The sequence below is a fragment of the Bactrocera tryoni genome, chromosome 1, assembly GCF_016617805.1.
Source record: "Bactrocera tryoni isolate S06 chromosome 1, CSIRO_BtryS06_freeze2, whole genome shotgun sequence".
Classification (NCBI taxonomy): domain Eukaryota; kingdom Metazoa; phylum Arthropoda; class Insecta; order Diptera; family Tephritidae; genus Bactrocera; species Bactrocera tryoni.
In genome coordinates, this window is record NC_052499.1 from 51,669,249 (window position 1) to 51,694,975 (window position 25,727).

General features: G+C 32.2%; 4 protein-coding genes across 8 annotated transcripts; 2 read left to right on the forward strand and 2 right to left on the reverse strand.

Moving 5' to 3' along the window:
• The first annotated feature begins 2 nt into the window (after positions 1–2).
• LOC120766505 (acyl-CoA Delta(11) desaturase-like) lies at positions 3–20,485 on the forward strand. Of its 4 annotated transcripts, none has more exons than XM_040092064.1 (5): positions 3–90; positions 16,065–16,377; positions 18,593–18,929; positions 19,003–19,188; positions 19,286–19,604. In XM_040092064.1, exons 2-5 carry the CDS (start codon positions 16,086–16,088, stop codon positions 19,602–19,604), a joined length of 1,134 nt encoding a protein of 377 aa, XP_039947998.1. In that variant the 5' UTR covers positions 3–90; positions 16,065–16,085. The 4 variants fall into 4 exon arrangements, with proteins under 4 accessions (XP_039947998.1, XP_039947996.1, XP_039947997.1 ...); XM_040092062.1 differs by lacking the exon at positions 3–90 and adding an exon at positions 8,398–8,720; XM_040092063.1 differs by lacking the exon at positions 3–90 and adding an exon at positions 15,151–15,245.
• LOC120766506 lies at positions 16,384–18,586 on the forward strand. The gene is made up of 2 exons (XM_040092067.1): positions 16,384–17,316; positions 17,388–18,586. Exons 1-2 carry the CDS (start codon positions 16,999–17,001, stop codon positions 18,177–18,179), a joined length of 1,110 nt encoding a protein of 369 aa, XP_039948001.1. The 5' UTR covers positions 16,384–16,998; the 3' UTR covers positions 18,180–18,586.
• Positions 20,486–22,236: 1,751 nt separating the features above from the next.
• LOC120766225 (probable enoyl-CoA hydratase) lies at positions 22,237–23,969 on the reverse strand. Its single transcript, XM_040091601.1, has 3 exons — positions 23,840–23,969; positions 23,009–23,773; positions 22,237–22,889 (listed from the first exon to the last, which is right to left on the reverse strand). The coding sequence occupies exons 1-3, from the start codon at positions 23,967–23,969 to the stop codon at positions 22,705–22,707; spliced, it is 1,080 nt and encodes a 359-aa protein (XP_039947535.1). The 3' UTR covers positions 22,237–22,704.
• A 217-nt stretch (positions 23,970–24,186) lies between these two features.
• LOC120766658 (putative enoyl-CoA hydratase/isomerase YngF) lies at positions 24,187–25,427 on the reverse strand. Of its 2 annotated transcripts, none has more exons than XM_040092291.1 (3): positions 25,315–25,427; positions 24,456–25,257; positions 24,187–24,401 (listed from the first exon to the last, which is right to left on the reverse strand). In XM_040092291.1, exons 1-3 carry the CDS (start codon positions 25,366–25,368, stop codon positions 24,271–24,273), a joined length of 987 nt encoding a protein of 328 aa, XP_039948225.1. In that variant the 5' UTR covers positions 25,369–25,427; the 3' UTR covers positions 24,187–24,270. The 2 variants fall into 2 exon arrangements, with proteins under 2 accessions (XP_039948225.1, XP_039948226.1); XM_040092292.1 differs by having other exon boundaries at positions 25,325–25,416.
• Positions 25,428–25,727: the final 300 nt, after the last annotated feature.

The window sequence follows — 25,727 nt, forward strand, 5'->3', positions numbered from 1 at the left end:
AAGCTTAGCAAAACTTTAAGCTTTTAAATTGAAGTATTTTAAGATAGTGAGCAGTAAAAACGAAGAAAATCACACTTTTTTCCTTTCTAGGTGAGTAAGAGTTTTTTTCGGAAGACAGAATGAATTAAGATTTCGCAATTCAAGCTAGCCCAGCTCCAACAGCTTATATTTCATATTGCTACAAACCTAAATGAATTTCCAAAAATAATTTTAGAAAATGCTGTTGTTATTATTTCCGGTTGTCTGTTCAACTTTTTTGGGTACGCAAAGTTATACTTCATCATTTACTCTCTGCATCAATATGAAAGATATGTATATGTATGTACATATACTATGTATCTTCATCAAGAATGTTTGAATGCATAATATCATTATTTTATGCTCATATATATAGCTGGGCAAGCCTACTCTAAAAGCTAAAGTTCACTGGAAATCTGGAAGTTTATTTTTACTTGTAAATATATAAAATCTGTTTAAACTATTATGTGGTTGTGATGTCAGAAAATATTCTTATAGTAATTTCGAGGAATTGTGCTAAGTTGACAGTCCTTGGCCGGATAAAAATCCGGGTCTGTTCCATTTACTTGGAGCCGACTGAGGCGGGAATATTATGTTATTGTTTGGATTGTGCTAATATTTGGGACTATTACCTCCAATTGACTATGATAACATATTTTAAGATATCTAATACTTTGGCGTGAATTAATTTAAAAGTAATTGTAACTGTGAAGTTTTGTGCATACTTTAGTTTTAATTTCGGAAAATGTTATTTTTTATTATTATTTATTTCTATGGGTTAAAGATGTTAAACTTATTTGCTTAAAAAAATGTGCACCATTTCTGTTCAGCTAAAGCAGATCATATTAATTACAATGACTTCACTAATACAAAATATTCCATATAAAAACTTCATTTCGGTAAATTTGTATGGTAGCTATATGCCATAGTTTCATAAAAACAATATTTTCATAAATTTAATTATTTTTACACCTGGCATATCAAATTTATATTGTTCAAAATAGATTGGGAACTTGACACGATAAACAAATATTTATAGCGTTGTTTTTACTCATGTATATAAATTGTATAAATGTTGACTTTTCCTCATGAACTTTATATACATATGTACCTTAATTTAGGCAACAATTTTATTAATTGCTATTTCTTTATTTTTTTTTAAGTATAGACATGTATACTGACAAAAAACTAGATCTTTTCTGTTAAGGAAAAATTCTAAGTTAAATGTAAATGACAATTCATGCACGTAGTCCTATTTATTCTATAGTGTTGTGGTATACTGTATTTATTGTGTTTATTTTGATAATCATATATTTTCAGTTTGCATTATCAACAGTTATGAAATTAATAGACAAAAGCACGCGGCACACGTCTGATGCATGCAGACACATAATACATTTACGGCCCAATTAATAGTCATACATATATGTATGTATCAGCAGAATCCATTTATCTCCTCTGTGTACTAGATGAATAATTCATTTTTGGGTTTAATGTACGTACATATATTAATATTTATATATAGAAACTTGTGGACATAAATGTTGACAGTAGGAATATTTTTACAATACTATAACACCTATATTATTAGTGGTTATACTTATTAGTAATATTGTTGTTGTTGTAGCGACAGAAATCAGCTGATTTGGCAGTGTTTGACCGGATAAAAAATCCTGGTTAGTTTCGGTTACGTAGATCCAACTGTCGTGGTAACCGAAGTAAATAATGAGATTCCCCATATGAAGCTTTCTCAAAGTTATTTGAAAAACAGAGTGAATGGTTATATAAAATGTAGATATGAACAAGTTAGGACGGCTAAGAAGGAGGAAGGTAATATAAGGTTGGTACGCAGTCCGATTTCGTCCATATTCAAATTAAAATTTTTGTGACCTTGTTAAAGAGTTTTATATTTTTCCGATTGAGAGCCTGCAAATAATTTTCCCTGGAGTTAAAAAAGAACACATATGTATGTATGCATATCAAATTTTATCAAGTTTTTTTTACTATTTAACTTTTAGGTTTTCGCTTGCGTACAGATAGATATAAAAATGAGCGCCTGATTTTGTATTAAAAGATAATTTGTCTGTATAAATAACAATTACACACGAGCATTCAAATTACTACACCAATCTTGGTTACCTTCCTACTATTGAGTGAAGATTTTGTCACATCCGATACTCTTTAAACATTTATACATACATATGTATGTTATACTGGGAGTATATCTGTACTTTCAACCGCACTATTTGCATAAGTTCAATATTTGTTATCAATTTACAAGTACCTAATGTAATGTAGTGTGAAGTATCGACGATACTTAAAACTATTTTTTATACTACTAACATGCTGGAAAAATTTAATTATGAAAACGAAGGAAAGCAATTAGTTTTGATATATTATTTAGGGAGTTAAAAATCTCTGCACCAAGTAACAAAGTCAAACCTCCCCATATATCAGTAAGTAAGAGTTTAAAAATTGCAAGTCCTGAAAATCTTGGCAATCAGCTTTTTATGGCGTGATTTCTTTCGAAATTTGTATGAACAAAATAATTAAAACGATATTCCCAGTTTGATGAAGAAAAAACTATATATGTATACAAACACAAAAAATATGTATGTATAAATAAAGAAGTGAATAATATTTTAATCTAATTCGAACACTAATATTGTCGTTGTCTCGACCTTTGTTATCATCAGCTGTTATAAGCAGGAGACACAAAAATATTCTGTTGTTTCAAAGTTCTTATTCTTATTTAGTCCGTATATTTAATACACATTTAGTAAAATATTTTCTTAGTGATACTTTTCAAGATGAATATATTCTGATTTTTAGCTCGTCTTGGACCCTATACAATTAGGGTTTTCGCAATCTCTCATAAATTTATAAGTTATAACGAACCGAAAACATAGCAGTGAGAATTGTAATTGTGTAAACTAATTTTTGTATGTAATCCAACAACATTTTTTTTTAAAGAAGTGTAAAAATTTATAATCTTATGATTTTACGATGCTTTATGACAAGTTGTAAGTATCCCAAATATAAAGATAAGAGCTAAGAGTCAAAAGAATAGTAATTACTACAAGTATCATAGATATTTAGCGTTCTCTTATCTTAAGTAAATTAAATTGGGCTAAGGGTAACATTGTCAAGTACGGTATATATTCAATCTGAAAAGCAAAAATCATAATTGTGGATATATGGAAGTTTCCATTTAATTTCTAAATAGGTGAATTTCTATTTTTTCGAGCACATTGCCTTCTAGTCCATTCAATATTCTTCTTCTTTAATGGCGTAGACACCGCTTACGCGGTCATAGCCGAATTCGCATTACAATCTATCGTGCTTTCAACTTATACTGCGACCTTAAATTCAAATTCGAGGTATTCGTCTTTTCTATCAGGCAGCTTCGATTTTGAAAAGAAAAATGTACATATAATAATAAAGGTTTAGCTCTTGGCAAAAGCTTAGCCTCTTCACGTTGCCTAGTACAAAATTACAATAACTGAACTAAAAACGGCAAACTAATAATGTTAAGTTTTACTGTATTAGTAATAATATAATTAGTTTCACTTTACCGCTTTAAAACAATGCCCTAACCATGAAGTATATTATAAACAAGTAAAGAAGAACTACGTTCGGGTATAACATTAGTATAAAACTCTCATCAGCGTAAATCAAAATTTCCAGAACGGATGCGAGCGAACCAATTGTTGTGCTACACGAACTGATACAGCATCGTCTCCGTAAACTTCACAAATTTCATTGGTGACTTGCGTGGCATTCTTCCCTTTTTTATACAAAAGTTTCAAAATATAGCGAATTTCTTCATTGTTTTCACTCATTTTTGAACAGCTGTAACTTTTTTTTACTTCGCCGATTTTTTTGTTTAAATGAAGCTTAAAATTTCACCTTTCCAACAATATATGGTATGACACAATGTGATTGGTAGCACTGGAGATATAAGACTGCAACTACATATATCTATTGACAAAATACGAAAAGACTTTTTCGACTACGCAATATATTTCACTCTAACGTAAGCGTCAACGAAAGTTATATTAAAATCATCCTTAAAATTAATGGATTAAACCTATCTGAAAACGCTAAATTTGTTTTGAGTTAGTGTGAAAAAGTTAACCAGAGGATCGAAATTTATTATACCTTGGGGATATGAGGTTCAGATCTAGGTCTAGATCAATTCATATTAAAGTACCTCATTTACCATCACCAATATACTTATTGGAGTAAATTCAGCCGGATGTTTGAAAATCGTGATATTAGTTATAAGGGGCTAGGATTAGTTTTCACTCGATTTTATCCACTTTTGGCTAAAATATACATTGTTATTAGTAAAACGGGCTCTCTCATTCAAATCACATATTGGCCGATATATGCGGTATAAAGTAAACCAGAAGTTTCTAAGATCTTTATATTGGTATATGGCTGCTAAGGGAAGCCTTCATGCGATTCAACCCTATTATCAGCAAAGAGTTCCCTCTAAATTACAGTTATATAAAAGGGGTCATACACGACACACATGTTCGTTCGATCTGTATGAAATCGTTTCGCCATACACGACATACAAATCCATTTTGCGTTCGTTCTTCCCACAGTGAACATGTGCGACAGGCAAGCGAAAAATTGTTCGTCCGCGATCTTTCCTATTCGGCGACACGAGAAAAATGAGATGTTGTATGCACTCAGCGCCATGCACGACATGCTTGTGTGCACACTAGGGTGCTTAAAAAATTTTTTTAAATGTTTTTTCAACTCTAACCCCCTCAAATGTTAGTGACTGACAAACAAAAAATCCTCCCTCAAGCCAGGCGCTGTAGCTTAACTCGAAGGTCGCTGTTTTTTTAGGTTCCCATTCATTTAACATAGGAATTTTCGTTTTTTCATTCAAACTAAAATTTCACCAACTAACTTTCGTTTCTCAAAAATAACCATCACATATTCAGAAAGTTCACTTTTCAAACTTTAAAATTTCTTAAAACTCCTTCCAATAATTATTAAGATATAAATTTAAAATTTAAATTTACAGTAACCGTTATAAATTTTTTTCGAGTTTCAATATACGTAAGTATATATTTATGTATATCTTAAAAGCACTTATTCAAATGAAGTCCAAATATTTTCCCAATACAATCTGCTTCACGCTTCTCTGAAAATAAATAAAGATTATTGCATGGGTTTAAAGGAGTGTTTGCGTTTTTGTTTACAATTTACATGCAAAACTGACAATGTTTATATGTTGTCTCTTCTGATTTTCCTCTACGACGTTACATGTCGCAATCTGGTCTGTCTTTGTTGGTTACTTTTAGGTATGTACAATAAGTCAGGGTATGTAACTTCTTAAGGGGCTATACCAGTGTGACGCATGAAAAATTAGGCGATTTTCGTGAATTTTTTTAAAAGAAAGTACTAGATTGAATATTTCGACGTTAAATGGATGTAATAAAGTATATTTTTAGCTATATTAAAATTTTTGTTTTTCAAAAATATTGAAAAATAACGGAGTTATGTGCTGTCTGCGGAAGTGCCGAAAAAAAATGCCTCAACTGCTGGCATGATTCCGGTCGAATGAGTAGCTGAAACAAAAAAAATTCAAAATGTTTGTTAAACTTAAATATATTTTCTATACAATGAAGTACGATCTTTGAAAAATATCAAAAATTAAGAAAATGGCGTAATTTTGAAAAAAAAATCGTTTTTTTACGAAAAAATGGTCGTTTTTTAAATGTCAGATTGACAATTTTCAACCAATCAAAAATATTGTAGCAAATGTATTCAACTATACCCAGTTTAAATTTGAAGTCGATCGGTCAATTTCTCGTTGAGTTATGATGTCAGCAATTTTGAAAAATGTCGTTTCTAGAAAAACGCGTTTAAAGTTTGCACCTCTGAGCGGTCGCTGTTTAGAACGCTGCCATTCCAAAACTATTCAAGATACGACCTTGCCGATTTCACAGGATATTTTTGAATATACTTATAAACTATCGAAAAAGCAATAAAAAAATTTTTTTTTGAGACTCACACTGGTTTAGCCCCTTAATAAATCTCGGAGAAATACATAAATGAATATATTTATTTGAAGTTATCACTTAATTAGATACGTATGTATGTATGTACCTGTAATTATAAATATATAAACGGTTGTCAGTACATATGGATTTAGATTAGGAATAAATAAATTGCTCTTTCCGCAACACGTGATCGATTGCTGTCAGTCTTGCGGTTGCTCAGCCTATACTCTTATGGAACTGTAACCAAATTTGTACGTATATACTTATGTACATACATTTTTGTAATGTCTCCGTGTAGTCGTGCCAATTTCAAATTGAACGCACCTATGATCAATAGGAAACAGCAGGAACAACACACAATACAGACAGAAATAAAGCTGTGAAGCCTCACAAGTATGCACGAAAGTATAAATATTCAAATTCGAATTATGAAATAAGATTGGATATCAGAAAAAACTTTATTTAAAAAATAATTTATGCGGCATATATCTATAAGAAATTTGCTAACCCACATAAATTATATTTAAGATCATCCATATTTCGATATGTAACATAAAAAGTTCTCTTAAGTTTTTACCCATATTCCTCTCCCCTTAACAAAAAAATCTAAATAATAATTTCAATCTAACTTCATATACTAAGCTATCGATATAGAAAAATAAAGTCTATAAATTAGTTTATTATTGTCGTACCTTTGAACTGAAAATTAACTCTTAGAGCCCAATTACTTGTTGATAATCCGACTGAATGATTTTATCACCAATCAAGAAAAAACCATTTTTATAATAGCATATAATAAATAACCATGCATAATGCACAGTAGGAATTTATATTGTACTCATATAATACCTTTTACACGTACCGTGGTACAAATTACAATTACAAATTAATTCAAAAATAATAAATTTTAAATAACTACTTTATAATAATTTATTACAAAAAACGTACTCTAGATTTATAGACACAAAATTGTTCGCTTAACTAAGTAGAGGACTAAAATACAGGAATAAAATCTTCATAAATGCTAAACATATTTGTAATACAATGTAGGGCTTTAAATATTTTAATATTGCACGGTAAACTATTGAAGGTCTAATGGCTTTCCGTGAAATATTAACAATTTTAAAGTCGTGCATTGTATTAGAAATTAGGGGTATTGAAGCTTAAATATTTCTCATAGTTTAAGAAATTTGAATTTAGTGTCGTTGACATCATTGAGAATATCCTTATACTATAATATTTTTATAAAATACTTTGTTCAATTTTCGATAAATATTTTTCCGCAAGCTAATTTTCTAATCATAACAATATTGGTTTTTGTGATTATTATCCGCCCGTAACAAAAGTCTAAAATAATTCGTCCTTTTAATTTAATTGAATTTCATGAAACTTTTCACCCATACCTCAATGCTACATAAAGCACGAAACAAACACGTAATAGACGCGGAACGGCGTATTGTTAGAAGAGTATTTAAAAACAAATCTAAAGCACTGGAAATCTATTTTTTTCTTAAAGCGAACACGATTGCCAGAAAAAACATGAATGTTTTCAAATTGTGGTAATCTAAAAATGGACCACATTACCTCTATTGTATAAGTACGCTTTCTGGGCGTATTGATATTTTTAATCTTTCGAAAAGGTGTATCATAAAAAACTAAACAGGTGCAATGATTATATCTTGTTTTCAATCTAATCTAATCTCATTTGGTTAAACTTAATCTCTCCTTATGGGATTTGATGAAATTACTGCAAATCATATACTACATACATAAATATGTACTTACGTGCATAACAAGTGCATGTTGATAATAGACAAACGATTACTGTAAAATAAGCAAATGATTACAGAATTAATCTTCAGATTTAAGGAATAAAACATGCGATTATTTCTACGCAACGTAGTTTGGTTATCCCCTTTGACCGTGAAACTATTTGCGCATGTATTTGTATAAAATATCAGTAAGTTTTAGTGCTCGATCATCGATTGACTCAATGGTGATATTTGCAAAATAAAACAAGTCTTAAATAATAACTAATAATTGGATTAATATGAATACATTATTTATAAGTTTTTTTTTTCCAAATATGATAAGGGATAGAACACATACATATATTTTAGAATTGCTGGGAACGCCGTAACTAAGTACATATTATAGACCAAAATCGCATGTTCGAAGGTATGAAGATACCTACATACATACATACATATGAGTAAGTACACATAGAAATTATATTGTTTTTGTATTTTACTGATTTTCTCAGTACTTTTCATGCTGTGAGATTGTGTGCAGAAAGCACCTCAAGCAAACGAGAACACGCGTCGACAGATCTATTAAACGATTGCAAGCCCTAACGCTGTCTAAAGGCGCATACCTCGCTTGGACAAGAACAGTTCGACTAGAAGTCGCGAATAGTACGGACGCCTGGTAGTGATATAGCAGTCGTGGTATTAAAGTTGCGGAATCGCACTCAAACAACGCGAGTGTTTTTCTATGTCACAACAATAAAAAGTGTAAAATTTACAATAAACGCACATACATATGTACATATACATATATAAACGTCAATTTGTGGATAAATCGCAGTTATTGTTTAGACATATTTGCAAAGCTTGAACGTCAAAAGGAAGAATATAATAAACTTGTGATAAATTTTCTTCCCTGGAATCTAAAAAGGTTAGTTTTTAGTTATAGAAATATTATTATTAGTTCAAGTAGTCTTAAAATTCTTCAAACTCTGATCACATTTGGTGGACCAACGAGTGACTTTATGCAATATTGTCCCCTTTTGAAACGTACTTATAGATATATTTTTTATTTCTTGTAGTTAGTTTAGGTATTCATTCATTGGATAATTTTTTGTTTTAGCATTTTACTGTAATACCTTGTCGTTATTATACAACAATAGTTCTTTGTGTGCATAAGTAACACTGCAATTCTCAACAACCAGTTTTGCCAGCAGCATCATGTCAAAATTCAAGTTTCTCCGTTTGTCGGTTGTCATTAGCACGCAGACACAAAATTTCAAGGTGTCTTAAATTATTTAAATAAGCATATAAATGCATACATATTTGTTTGCATACACTTATTTATGTATGTATGTTTTAATGTTTGCTAAGCCTTGCAAACCACTTTTTTAACCTTAAATGCTTTTGCCTTTTGACTATCTTTGAAAACTTTATACATTGTAGACCATGCTGAAACTGCTGTTTTATAGTACAAAATTGTTAAGTGATTATTTTTCACTTATTTGAATTTTTTGAATCTAAGCTTAGGTATATTATAAAATCTTAAAATATTTTTATATATGTATGTATATAATATACTCTAAGAGCGAAATTTTGATACCTAAAATTAAATTTGTTTCAAATGAAATTTTAGCTACTAAAACAATATTTCATATCCTAATTTTTGAAGGGGAATAAACAGCACCTCAAATTCCAAAAATGCGGATGTGATTTGCACATTTTTTTTTTTTAATTTCACTAATTTATTTATTTTCGATAATATAATAAACAATATTGTTTTTAAACCTTTGACCTTGGAGCGCCCTTGAATGCATCGCTATCGATGCGAAGTAGTCGACTTCTTGGCAATATATGTACATATGTATATCAGCTTCAGAATCTTGAAAAAAAACATTTTTTTACTTAATGCTTTTAATCCCAGTTATGCACAGGCACAAGTTTGCTTTCAATAATTTCAAATTTGACAAAATTACAGCAATTTAAAAATATGCATTTTTGACTATGGTTTTCAAGTTAAAGGGCTAAAAAATTTTGGTGAATCAGTTACAATTTACAGATTTTCAATATATTTATATTGACAAACTGTGCCAAAACTTAAAAAAAATAACTACTTTTGGAATAACGCGATTAAAGATAAAAATTAACAAAAGGTAAATCGTCATCGTGAGCCGAGATTGGGGTTCGACATGACTTCGATATATCATACCTTATCCCCGTATGTTTCCAGTTATGTCTACATTAGAAATATGTAAAAAATAAACTTTTTTTTTCAAGTCGCGAATATATACAACCCCATTAAATGAAAGTAATCATAATCAGAAAGATTTGAAATTTTCCGAAAAATTCTTTTCTGAGCTTAGTTTCATTAAGAACAAGTTATGTGCATCCCCTTTCTGTTAAATGGCCAGACAAATAGTTTTTTTTTTACAGAAATCTATGTATTTTTAACACAACTTTAAACATTTAAATGAATTAAGCATTCACAACTTCAAAGTATGGCATGCATTTCCCTTAATCTTAAAGTTTTAAATGGGCGCATGCCTGGGTGAAAAAAATTTGCATTGCTTAGCGCACGTGGAAATGGAACACCCATTTGAAATATTCAGTTCATTGATACCTGATCCCTTGATGACGGGGTGCGTCTTTGTCTTACTTTATAATTTATTCGTACTTTCCATATGTAAGCCCTGTTTGCACGTGTACATATATACTATATATATTTAAAAGACTAAGGTATAAAACAAATCTAATTCCAATTTCACTTCAAAGCTGAAACTGATTATTTCAAGTTGGAGGTACTGCGTATGCTTGTAGTTTATGCAAATTATTTGAACAAAAACTGAAAAGCCGGCGATCAAAGGTTAATCACGTTTTTTTATAACGTTCACTATATATAAAGAAAATAAAATATACATATGTATGTATAGTGTGTAAGTGTCAAATACCACAGTTGTTCATTTACATACCTACTATGTATGAACAGTCCCCGTAAAAAACAAAACCCTTGATAAAAGTTCTATTTCACAAGTTCTCTTTTGGATTCAGGTCTGGAAATTGGGTAGACCAGACTAAAACCTCTATTTTATTATGAAGAAATCAATTTCGTGCAAGAGCCGATGAATGTTTGGACCCCTCGTCCTGTTAAAACTTCCACTTTAGAGGCATCTTCCATTCTGCAAAAGGGAGCATAACTTCATTGAGTATGCAGACCTAAATAAATCTGTCCATCTTATCTTTTATGCAATACAGAGAACCAAAAATATCATAAAAAGCATCCCCATACCATGATGATCCTCTGCTTAAAAGTTTTGCAGTATATTTGGGGAAAAACTAAACTAAACTTACTTTACTTACTTTCTGTATATAGTACATTACGCAATTTTTTACATTTATTGGGTCATTCCATTCGACATGTGTTTTAGCGAACTTGAAATTAAATAATTACAAGAGGAACGTTTTCTGCGGCTACAACCACAACAGCTGTTCTTCCATAGAGTTATTTAGATCGATTTCTTATTTTATTGTCCACCTTCACATTGGCAATATCTGTGAAAATCCCAAAAACCGATTTAGCTGCGGAATTTCCAATCATATTTGTTTACTCCACCCTATCCTCAAACAAAATAGTTAACATTAAAGAGGCCATTAAAAAATAACTTTTAATCGAATATTTTTTGATTAAGTGTTCATATTTTGTTTTCCGACACTCTACATAACTTAACATTACTTATTATAATTACTTATATTTCAAATGTTTGATTTCATTGCACAAAATAACAGCTTTCTTTTGAACACAAAGTCAATAGAGCTTTGTCCCACCAAGCTTTGGAATATCAAAAATGTATATACAAATGCTGTACTTAGTGGTCTGTATATAGTATGCTTCCGGCAGGCTGTCTTTAATTGCATTTTTTTTACCACTGGAACAACTGTTGCTGATGGCTCCATTATGTTGTAATGTTTCGATTTCACAATACATGCGATTACGAGTATTTCACTAATCTATTTAATGCATCTATACATTTATAGCATTCATACCTAAGTCCTTTACCCAAATAAAGGTATTCGATAAAAATTATTTTAAGAATTTTATGATTATACATACACAACTAAGGAGCGGGGGCCGATGGATTGCCGATCTCTCTTCAAAAGCGGTCAGCGGTCGGCCGAAAGCATGCCCGACGATTGGAATGTAAGTGTGCTCTACCCAATCCCAAATATTCACCATGCGCCAAATCTTTGAAAAGACCCGTGAAAAGTATACCGACAGACACCAGCTCTTCGTCGATTTTAAAGCTGCTTTTGACTGCTGCCTTTATGCCGCTATGTCTGAATTTAATATCCTCGCAAAACTAATACGGCTGTGTAAACTGACGTCGAGCAATACCAAAAGCTCCATCAGGATCTGGAAGGACCTCTCGGAGCCGTTCGTTACCAAATGAGGTTTCAGACGTGCGACGGAGAAGAACCTGTCTTCGCTTGGAAAAGGCAGAACGACTGGCGCGCTGTTGTAAACTCGGCTATAACCGCGTAAGCGGTGACTACTCCAATAAAGAAAAAGAATATATACATATGTTGTAGATATACATACATATACATACATATATGTATACATATATAGTATAATAACCATTTATTTAATATAGGCTCAGAGAGACGCTTGCTGGAATTCAGTAGTTATTTATAAATATCTAGTATCACTTGTTTCTGAATAGCAAATTTCCATATTTAACAACTGAAAGGAAATATGAGGGTAATAGATCGAAATATAAATGGCGACTCATTATTCTTTAATGGTTGAATTTAATTGTTGAAATAGTCATTAGAATATGAACTTGAAAATTTTAAGAAAGAAATCTTGACCTTTACTGTCGAGTCTACATACATACGTAGATACATTTAATGATGTACTACAATTAAACAAAACTAATTGTAACACTGCATCTAATTGTGTATGCACCTTAAAATGTCAAAAAAAAAACTCCAACATCAACAAGCTCTTTATTTCAATTTAAACCGTGACTAAATCATTTTACTTTCCAATAATTTATTTTTTTTATCCTCGAAACAAATAAACATTTAACTTTGAAAAAATAATATCCTAACATACTACATATGTATGTATGAATGCGCAGTTAAGAATTATTCAGCCTCGTGGCATTTGATGCATAACTCTTACTGTGTATAAATTTTAAAAAAATATAAATATGTATATAATTATCCTTCCAATAATATGAGCCACAAACGCAACTAATTCGACGGGCTGGTATTTTTTCTCAACGACTTCCTTCAAGATGGAAGTTGTAGTAGCGGCAGAATTCAGCCGAGTTGGCAGTCCTTGGTCGGATAAAAATCTGGGTCCGTTCCGGTTACGTAGACCGGACTGTCGTGGGAACGGACAAGATGACAGTTGAAAGCTTCCGTCGGATTCTGGTTAAAATTAAAAACATAAAAAACTATTTAGATACATATACATACATAAAGTGCATATACATATGTACTTGTATGTACATATTATATTAAAAATTTCGGTGATTCATTGAAGTGTTGCAATTTTTCAACTAAATGGGTGTTAGCCTAATGTTTTTGTTGTTTTATTGCATGGTACACACGTATGTACATACATTAAGGAATTGAGTGGATAATAGCAAAGGACCTGTTGCTTTCCCAGTTAAAGTTGCTGTAGGGATTGACAAGCGGAGGGAACTCTAAATTAATATTAAATATTATTTTCTAATCTTAAAAAATAAACTTATTAGATTAAGTCCTCCCCATTTCGCACCAAGTTGGCATAACAGTATCAGCTCAATGCAATTGTAAGTATTTATATCGCAATTCTTAATTATTTGATAACAGCGGTGCAAACTAGTTCATTACCAAGGTAATGCAGATAAAAGCTCTCTCTTCTATCAATTGAGATACGATGTTTATAATGGAGAGCAAACTAAACTAAGTAGTTCTTGTGTCAACCAACTGCATTCGGTTTGAGTAATTTCAATGCAAACTAGAGCAATTACTGCATGATAAAGATTATGCAGTTCATTTTGTGGATCTCCGCCAATCGTTTCTCTGCACAACGGTTTTTTTTTTTATACATTTGTATGTACATATACATATGTATGTATGCAGCTACCTTTTTTTTTTTTTAACATAAACATCCATACCACGTGTATGTTTTTGCACACACTTTAGCATGCTGTGATATCATAGACTTTTTTCCGTAAAAGTACTCGCCAGCATGGGCTCTCACGTCACAATCGCGTGATTTTTACGCACACAAACTCGATTCACCGGTTGGCTGGCGCTATTTTCAGAGTTGGCTTGGGGTTACTTACATCTACAGAATAAATACTCATTTGATGAAAAGAATTGTGGGTAAACTATCACCTCGCTTACGCTAGAATGGCAATAGACATATTTTATATTCGATATTTAAACATTTATGGTAATTGTCAATTTAGTTGTCGAAGACGTCATAATACCGAAGAAGATTTAAAAAATTCCATTACCTACCTCTGACATGCCAAATGGAACGACTCGTGCGAATTCTCTACAAAATGAAAGATAGAGTATTCACTCTCAAAGAGCAAGTCCGCATTTTATGAGTGTATTCCCCTAATTGTTTGCCGGCTGTTACTGTATATACATATGTACATATGGTATGTATTTCTAAAACCATGGAAATATAAATGCTCTCAGCTTATATGTACTCGTACATATGTATGTGTGTGCATAAATTTAACGCCTAATACTAATAAATTATAATATTTATACTTGCATGACGGCATAATGCTTGATTTTTCAATAGCTGCATACAGATGTACATACATACATATAGTATACATATTCTTGGTTCACCGTTTACATATTTTTAATTATAATACAAATACAAATTTATAATATTTATTAACAGCGCATAAAAGTTTTAATGTTCATATATCTACAAACATATTTGCAATAAAAAATTCATTACTATGTCTGCATATACATACATTTGTTTTTTGTACGTGTCAAGGCTCGATACTTATTTTTTAAATTTGAATGTATATAGTCGCATTCTAAACACACTAATTTATTAAACCTTCACATTCATTTTGCATATAAAGGTAAAAGGCCTTGACCTTAAGATGAAGACGTATGACCATGCATAAACACAGCAACATTTTGCTTCCCCTTATTCATTTGGAGAAAATGAAAATGTTTGCATTCGGCTACATAAAAAAATGTTGATGATTCTCTCAGGAGTCTACCACCCACCTGCAGACATTCTTTTAAAGCTTTTATTTGTTGTGAAAGAGCACGCAAAATGTGTCCATACTCTCACGAATTACATACATTTTTGAAATACATGTCGGTCTTGCTAAACAGTTGTTGAGTTAATTTTAACCGTATCACACGAGAGACGTAACATATAAAATCGTGAGGGATAAGTAAAAAAGAAATTTATTATTAGGTTGGTAAATTTTACTATTAGTGAGTTTTATCGGCAAATTTCTAACATACCTTTAGACAAATTTAAGTTTGTTGATTTCATAAAAATCAAGTTTATTGTACATATGAACTTAATTGGAAATTAAATTTTGTCGGAACTATAAATGTACATACGTATGTATGTATGTACGTTTTTATCCAATTTCGATATGTGCAAAATTTCATAGGTATGGAAGCAGCGAGTGAAACATATCAAACTGTAGTGAAATAAAATACGCATTTATGTTTTAATTCGGCTTCAACTACATAGTGTTTATATTGGTATACAAATAGCTTATTGCAATGTACAATGAGAAGTGCTCATATAAAATTCTTAAAACCCTTAAGCCACAGAGTTCAGCACCTTGCTTGCTTATTTTACTTGCTACATACCATACTTAAATCTATTAAAATTGTTAATCTCTTCGCTGATTCCTTAAACAAGCCGAATTAAAATGCTAGTGATTTCACTATTTGCAAATTGGTGATTTCCAAAGGTGTATCCTTGTTTGATATGACGTTTTTGTACATACATACATACATATGAATATGTGAAGTGAAATAAGTTTTTAAGTAATAAAAAGAATTATGTATATTGAAATTATTGCTTATGGTTCGACGCGCAAACATAAATGCTTCTTTAAATAGTTGAATAAATGATCATATGTATCTATGTATATGTATTTATGTGTGTATATCGCATATATACTATGTACGATGCTAAAATTTTGCGAGTTTGCGATTCTTTGCTCTCTTAAAATAGATTATGTAATAATTTCAATTATTTTGATCTCAATTTCAGTAAAACTAATAATAAACAAACATGCCACCAAATGCCACAGCAAATACACAATCGATAACCAACTCTTTGGTTAACGGAGATGGTGATGATGCGAAATCACTGACTGATAACTCCACAGGTGTACTCTTCGAACAGGATGCAGAAACCTACGATGGTGGCCTTGTGAAGGACATTGAAAAATTTAAAAAAGCCGAAAAACGAAGACTCAAGCTTGTTTGGAGAAATATAATCGTATTCGCCTACGTACATCTAGCTGCTGTATATGGTCTATGGCTAATGATGACATCGGCCAAATGGCAAACTATTACTTGCGGTGAGTAAATATACATATGTAAGATAAGATAAATAAATTAGGATTGCACCGCGACCTAGGGTCTATTGTGCCCTCTCCTAACTCACAACGTCTCAACTAGTCCCAGCAAAATCTTAAATATACATATGTAACTTACATATTATAAAATATTTTTAGTGAGTACTGTTTACTAATGATATTTTAATAATATATGGTATGACTCTGCAATATAAATAACTAATCTAATTGAGTGTATCATTATTAAAAAGAAGTTAATTTGGTGTATTTTTATATTTTTAGCTACAATATTTTGTGATTAAGGTTTTAGTATTCTTATATAGACCACAACCACTCGAGAAACGAACTCAAATGGAATTTAATCCTATCGAAGTTTGAATAGTGATTTCAATCAAACATTGAAAGAATTATACAAAAAATTTTGTGTAGCATTTAATTTTTTTTAACTAGTTTTTTGTTCCAAAAAAAAATATAATAGCGCAGTTGCAAAATTTTTTGTTTTTATTTTTAGTAGTATTAACTAAATTTTTGTGTAATCTCTCATTGGTGAGATTTATAAACGAATTAGCATTTTCAACCGCAAATAAATATAAAAAGTAAAAATATAAAATTTCCAATCGTATTATGGATCATTTCAATGTACCGAAGAAAGTGAATCGACATGTTTTGAAGGCATTGGGAGTTTTGAGTGGTGGCAATCGCGATCAAGTCGTTGTCACGTCACACATAATTGACCAAGTCAAGCATCAAATGCGAAACTTGGTCCCGGTACCCAATCTCGGTAAAGTTGTGGAAAAGTCATTACAAAATCTAAGCGAAATTGGCTTGATTGATCGGCATGGGATGTACAGATATGCGCTTGGGCGATGCGCCGCCGTCGTGCCTGGCCCCAGCGCTCAGCCGAATTCAAGAACTCCTGACCGTCGTGTGTTTCGAGGCAATGTAAGCACACTTGTCAATTTTGAGATTTTATACATTGTACAATGTACGATTATTTCATTGTTTCCACTTAGAATCCACGACATTGTAGTCGAAGCAATTTGGACCCCAATAAGAAACGTACTCGGGGTTGCAGTGACGAGGAATCCATCTCAGGCGATGAATTTGATCGCGCACGGAAACGCATGCGTACCAATAATAAGCAAGTGCATCACTGTGGTCGCTGGGCATATCTTCCTCGCGTACGACAGCATAGTCAACGTAGTAAACTTAACCAGCAAGCTCATTCTAAATTCAATGCATCCCATATTTCTCAAGACTTTTACTCGTTGGATCATCCACTCACGCAATTGCAAGAATTTCGTTCCTTCAGAGAATACCGAAACCCTTTTGAAGTTGTTAGTAATGAGATAATTAATAATACAACATTGGATTTTACCCTAGCCAATGTGACACCCACACCATCTCTGGAAATAACTGAAATTAATGATGATATACAAAAAATTGTAGATGTTCGAAAAATAGTCGAAACGCCACCATTACAACAACAAAACGAGGAAAACAACTCGGATGCGGATTATGTAGTGGAGGAATATGAGGAGAAAGAGGAGGGCGTACAAACTGAGCATTTGTCGTCGACAGTAGTACGAGGCAATCAAAGCGAATTATATGGAGGTCGTGAAGCAGCCATCGGGAATGGTAACGCGACTGCACAAATACAAACTGCACGAAAAAACACAACAAATCAGAATCTAATTTCGAAATCGTTCACCTCAAGACGTTTACTGAACACATCCAGTGCTTACGCTTCAGAACATTCTTCTAAATCCATAATGCCGGATTACACTAAATCTTATATAAAGTAAACATATCTGCAATGTATCATAATATTTGTATATTATATTTAATGTTATTCTTATGTTATTTGAATATTTATGACAAATTTGTGAGTATAAGTATTTATTTTTAAGAAAATCCTAATTAAACAAATTGCATAATAACAACACAATACTACAATGTTATCATTACAAATGATGGGAATATCATTACACTCTTGATGATCTTTATCGTAACCGAATAATGTTGTTTTGGTGTGAATCCTTTGAAATCCAAGATATAACGATATTAATTGATTCCTAAGATATATAGTATAGTATTATCGCTCTCACCAGTCCGAATGATTTGCATTTTTAACATTTACATTTTTTCGTAGCTATGTAATCTAGCAAAATGACATTTCTAATTACATTATATATTTTTATACAATTTCATTTTGCAGCCATCTTGTTATATGTTATCTCCGGGCTGGGTATTACCGCGGGTGCACATCGCCTTTGGGCTCATCGCTCCTACAAAGCCAAATGGCCACTGCGCGTTATTCTAATGATCTTCAACACAATCGCTTTCCAGGATGCTGCCTACCATTGGGCACGTGACCATCGTGTGCATCACAAATATTCGGAAACGGATGCTGACCCACATAATGCCACTCGTGGTTTCTTTTTCTCACACATCGGCTGGCTATTGTGCAAGAAACACCCTCAAGTCAAAGCCAAAGGTAAAGGAATGGACTTGTCCGATCTACGCGCTGATTCGGTTTTGATGTTCCAAAAAAAGTAAATATCACGATTACGTTTTTTATTTGCATTGGTTTTCACCATTTTAATCGATATAATTTATTTTATCTAGATATTACATGATTTTGATGCCAGTTCTATGTTTTTTGATACCAACACTGATTCCGATGTATGCTTGGAATGAAAAATTCGTAAATTCCTGGTTTGTTGTTGCTATGTTCCGTTGGTGTTTCACCTTAAACGTAACTTGGTTGGTTAATAGCGCAGCCCACAAATTTGGTGGTAAACCCTATGACAGGTACAAACATGCATAATATTCTCTCTCTCAATCTTAACATTTTGTTTTATTAATTTGTGATATTAACTAATATTTATTAAACTCTCTTTATATATAGATTTATCAATCCATCCGAAAATAAATCAGTAGCTCTTTTCGCATTCGGTGAAGGCTGGCACAACTATCATCATGTATTCCCATGGGATTACAAGACCGCTGAACTTGGTGATTATTCGCTGAATTTAACCACGGCTTTCATTGACTTCTTCGCCAAAATCGGTTGGGCATACGATCTAAAGCAGGTGTCTCATGACATTATCGAAAAGCGTGTTAAACGTACGGGCGATGGTACACATGCCACTTGGGGTTGGGGCGATAAGGATCAATCCAAAGAAGAAATGGCGGATGCGTTAATTACACACAAAAAAGCTGAATAAAATATATACGGTACGTCCAGCAACGAGCGGCAGATCAAAGTGAGCGTGTGTGTATGTGAGAAGATATTGATAAATCTGTTGGAAAATTTTGTGTGGGTGAAATATCAGCGAAACTAATATAGAGTGGCTGGTGGAGTAGTCATCTCTTAGGTAATATTAATACAAAACCTGTATATGAATAATGTAGTGTTGTGTGTGGAGTTTTCAAACAATATCGTACAAACAATATGGCATGGCGTCAAAGAGCTTAACAAGATACGTTTTGGTTTTTGCAATCTAAACTAAAAAAATATTACACTCAAGTAAACTAACAGATCAATTTCTTTTATACATACAAAGATATGTATGAGCACTTGAAAATTGTATTAATTAATTTTTTTCCATAACGTGTCTTGAAATTTAATAATTATACCGAGGGTCTCATGTTCCCAGAATTGTATGCTAGCACATAAGTATGTAAAATAAGTAGGCAATTGCCTCCAGAAATAGCGTACCTATATGCTTAACGAATATCTGATGCAGTCATACCCACTAGTGATACCATATAATTAGAAAATAGAAGCGAATTAATTTAGAAATAAAATAAAAATCGCCAGTTTATTACTAAGTTCAAATTCTGTATTGCATAAATGAATATGAAATGTTTATAAAACTTTTAAATGCAACAGGTGAATTAATGATATTTAAAGCGCTAAACACCACACAGCACACGCTATTTAAAAACTACCAAAAATGGGGTTATTAGTATTTATAAATAAAAACAGAAAATATTATATAAAATATGTTATTTCTAAAAAATATAAATATAAACTATTACATATAAATTGTTGAGTAATACTAAAAAAAATACAAACGACTATTTTTTAGCATTCTTAAAGTGATTCCATTATTTTTATTTACATATATGATGGCCAATGTGAACCAAATATAATTACAAAAAGGAAACATATTCTTATTTTTATTAAATGGTTGGTAAATGGTATTTACTTGAAGAGTTGTTATCATGCGTATAGCGGTTAGATAAATTAGAAAAAAATCAATTGTAAGTATTAAATTATTTTGAATGTTGTCAAATAGATACCTAAATAAATACGCCAGTGAATATAAATAAAGAAACAATGTTAACTTCGGTTACTACGAAGCTGGAATACCCTTCATAAATAAACAAGTTTTCATATAAAACTTGACTTCGTTTATTTTAGCCAATAACATATACTATTAACATGCCACGTACTAATTAAAAGCTCCCTGGGTTTCATTAAGGCGCCCCATATACCATAACCAATATGTCAAGTACAAGCCAGTCGGGTGTTCGAAACTTCTATTATTAGATATACTTGTATAGGGGCTAAATCTGGTTTTCGCCCGATTTTATCAATTTTAGTCACAAACATACACTACATACATACATTATTAAAACATAAGTGCTGAACACATAGAGCGCGACAGACTTCAAGCGACATCTGACAAATATTAAAATATACACGTTCTTAAGGACACAGTTATTTAGACAGCTGCACGAAAACTCGACAATTGATAATTAAAAATAAATAAATTTACCTATTTACTTATTTTTTGCATACAAAATTTAACTTTGAACAAAATATTAAAATTTCATTGAAGTGAAAGGTATTAGTTTGCCCACAACGAAATTGTGGACAGCTGTGTTGTCTTGTGTACATGCCGGCCATTGTTATATCGCTGCCTTCTTACAAATGTTCATTTAATAGGATTCACGACACTATTTACAGTTCATTGTTGCCATGTCGCGTCGCGCTCTATGTGTTCAGCACTATACGCTCTTATTTTCATTGAGATAACTCACATATTGGCCGATGTACGCGGTATAAAGTCACCCGGATGTTCGAAGTTCCTTATATTAGGTATATGGGGGCTAAGGAAAGCATTTACCCGATCCAACTAATTTTTCACATTCAGACATACTCTTATCAGGAAAGGATTCTCTCCGAATTTCAATTATTTATCGCAAACATTGTCCGATACTTTCGGTAAAAAATCACTGGCGTCCCCATATTTGATACCTAGGGGCTTGAACAGTTTTGGCTCGACTATAAGGGCACTATTCGTGCAAAGTTTCATTCCGTTTTATTTACAGATTTGAGTTCTGTGTCTTAATTTACCAAACTTTATGGTGCCGAGGAGTTTGGGTGATAAGTTTTATCAAGATATTTAAATGTTTACTCAAGTTGGAGCCTGCACGGACGGACGGATAGGCAGACAGTCACGCGAATTTTAACTCGTCTTGTCACCCTATATCTATATCGACTGGTTTTAGGTTATACATACAACTGCTAGGTGAACAAAACTATTATACTCTGTAGCAACAAGTTGAAGAGTATAAACAAGTTGTGCATACAAGAACTTGATATTGATCGTTCGCGTATATACGGACATGCAGACGAAAATATATATATTGAAATATGTTTTGCGATATCAATGAACACTTTCAATAATAACAAAAGAACGCGTTAGTAGGTACCCTTACAACAACAACTACGTAGTAGTTCTTTGAATTGGTTAACTCATTCCGTTAAAAAAATCCTATAAAGATGAGATTTCTTTAATATAGTCATAACTCTATGTCGGTGTAAAGAAAGAAAACAATTACGCCTTAAGTAGGTGTGACACTTTTCAGTTTTATTAGTTTGTTTCATAAGTTATACATTACATATTTTATATATTAAAGCAAATTCAAGATATACAAACAATCTTAAAAAACAACAATCTGCTTTGGTCTGTAATATGAAGGTAACCATTTTATAAGTAGTACAATTTTGTTTCCAACAAATAAAATGCTTCTGATTCCCGAATCGACGCAATATTGTATTATGTAATAATTTAAAAAAGGGAAAGCTGAGTGTAACAACTATACATATATTTTTGATGTTTTGATTTCGGTGTATCGACAACTTTAACTATGATTCGCAAACGTTCTGATTTAGATTTAGCGTTTTTAAAGGTGTTAAGTATATTTAAATTTTAATAGAAGAATACTCATCATAACATATAAATTAATTTTAAATTCTGACAGTTATAAACTTATACTCAGAATAAATCAGTTCCCATCATATGTATGTTGCTATTTTTTTCGCCCTTCTGTCTGCTTAGATTCTTTCGCCTTTTTCTCTGCTTCCAAACGTGCTGCTTCAGCTGTTTGTTTTTCAAGCTCTTTTTGTTCAGCTGCAGCAGCAACGTCTTTATCATCCCAATCGGCCATTGACTTCTCTCGTTTTAACCACGAATGTGTTGTATCGGATTTGAACGCTAAAACAAAAAATAATTTTTAATATGGCAATTTGTTTTCAATTATTAAATATTTAACATTCATTTTTTAATTGATTATTGTCATCTGCATTTACAATTATTTGCATATATTAACTTACTTTGTATAAACCATTTGATGCCTTGCTGCATTTCTTCAATTATTTCTTTTGATGTATACATGACTTCGTTTTGAACGGCCTGGTTAAAGTTTGCTGCATCATAAACGGCTGAATATAATGAGTTTCTATCGTGATTAAGTGCTCTCTGTGGGAATTTCGCAAGTGTTTGCGCCAATTCCACAGATTTAATTAATGATTGGCCAGGGGGTACGACACGATTAACAACGCCCATAGAAAGCGCTTCTTCAGCACAGACTTGTCTTCCAGTCAATATTAAATCCAATGCTCTCGAAAACCCGATCAATGCCGGTAATCGTGCTGTACCACCATCGATAACGGGAACCCCAAAACGCCGATTGAAGAAACCCAACACAGCTGTTTCTTCCATTACTCGAAGATCACACATTAATGCAAGTTCCAAACCATTAGCAATACAATAACCGCTAATACCACATACAACCGGCTTTTGTATATGTCGCCGAGTTGGTCCCACTGATCCTTCATGCGCCATAAGTATGTCAATACTAACCTGTTCTCCACCATCTTTTCCAAGTTCTAGAATATCATAACCGGCACAAAATGATCCCCCAATACCATATAAAACTGCAACAGGAGATGAATCATCTGCCTCAAATGCATTGAATGCTTCGCAGAGTTGTGTGGCAGTGGCTACATTAATGGCATTTCTCACCTGTGGTCTATTTATGCCTATTAATGTGACATTTTTATCTTTGTCTACTATTATATTCTTCTCAACTGGAACATCTACAATGCAAAAAAATAATAGTATTTATCCTAAACTTATGTCATTCAGAACACGATTCGACTTACCTTTTTCAGCTTTTTGCAGGCGGTTCGTAATACATATACTTCTAGAACCTATATTTTCAAAGTCCGTTGAACACTTGGTGGTGATACTTTTTTTGTTTATACGCTGAGAAATTCGTCGAAGCAAAATCATTATTATCTGGCTATCCTTTTAAGTTTTTTAGCTGGATGTTCAATAAATGACTGTAAGATATAGTCGATAATTCTAGAAATAGTGATGTTTATTTCGATATCCCTAGAAATCGTTTTTGATTTATATGTTAATATCAAATTAATAATTTAAGCAGGTATACAAAAGTTCACATGATTTGCTCTCCCTTACCATTTTCTTCAAAATTTAAAACATAAAATTTGTTCTTCTAAGCATTTTTTCTATATTTTCCGATAACTATTTTCGATACTAAAAAGTAAAACGATTTGTCGATATCTATCGATTAGCATGTTTTATTTGTAATATTCACGTTGGAAGCAAATGTTTGTTCGTGGAGAATTTCTTCTTGTTCCCATGCTGGTATAACTTTCGGTTTTACTTGCCAGGAATCTGTTTTTTGCCCTCTACTCTTTGCTGTAGAAGAAAGAATAATCATTATAGGTCATAGAATTTTACTTAAATACTAACCATCTTTAAATCTGGTTATTCCCTCTTTTATTTTAAGCAAAATTTTATTATTAACCGATTTAGTTTCTTCCGCTATTGCCGCACTCAGTCCATTTCTGCGTTCATAACAGTTTTTGTACAAAGCTTGGCGATCTTTTTGTAATGCTTCTAAAGGAAACTTCGCAACGGAGAAGGCCAAATTAACCGCCTGTCCAAGAGCTGTACCTGTTGCTACCAAACGATTTATTAAACCCATTTGTAGTGCTTCTCGTCCACAAACACGTCTGCCTGTTAGTAATAAATCTAATGTACGCGAGTACCCAATCGTTGCTGGTAACCTTGCTATCCCTCCGCAACTTACGTTATATCCAGTGTACCGTCCAAAAAATCCTAGAACTGCGGTGTCTTCCATAACACGAAGATCACAAAACATCGCCAAATCTAAACCATCTCCAACACAATAACCATTGATGCCACAAACAATAGGTTTTTGAGAATGTCTATGTATTGTCTTAGAAGTTGAAAGTGCGCTAAAATTTTCTTTATTATTGCTTTCCAATGTTGTCAGATCCTGTCCAGCACAAAATGAGCCACCTATACCATAAAGTACAGCTACGGGTGAAGTTTTATCTCTTTCGAAATCAGCCAATGCCTCACTTAACTTCTGTGCGGTCTCAACATTTATTGAGTTGCGATGTGCTGGGCGATTTAAACCAATTAAAGTAATATGGTCATCCTTATCAACGAATACTGGCGATTCCGTGAACATTTCCGTTCCTATTGGTTTTGTTGATACGTTTTGTCTTCCTTGTAAACATCTCTCCTGTTATAATAAACATTAAACTCCTTTAACATCGTTACTCAATATCCTCAAACTTACAATTATTAACCTGTGGAAGCCGGTGAGACTGTATCGATTCAATAAGTTTGCCATTACCTTATTAAAAACGATTTACTATCAAAACAACATTAGGAAATAACAACGGGTTGGCATAGATTGCACAAACAACTAGAGAATTATCGATAAAATACATCAAACTTTCCGATATTGTTATTAATCGATAGTTCTAACAGGAAAATAGATCAATGTTAACGACTGAAATCACGTATATTCGCTACGTTAGAACTTACGTTTATTACGACAAACACATATATATGTACATATGAATATGAATAAGAAATTAAATTAAATTTATTAATATGAGTTTTCGTGTATTGGAATAATTAATTTATACAATTTGTGTTACATTACTTCGAATATATTAGATCCATTTTATTGTTTATATAATTAAA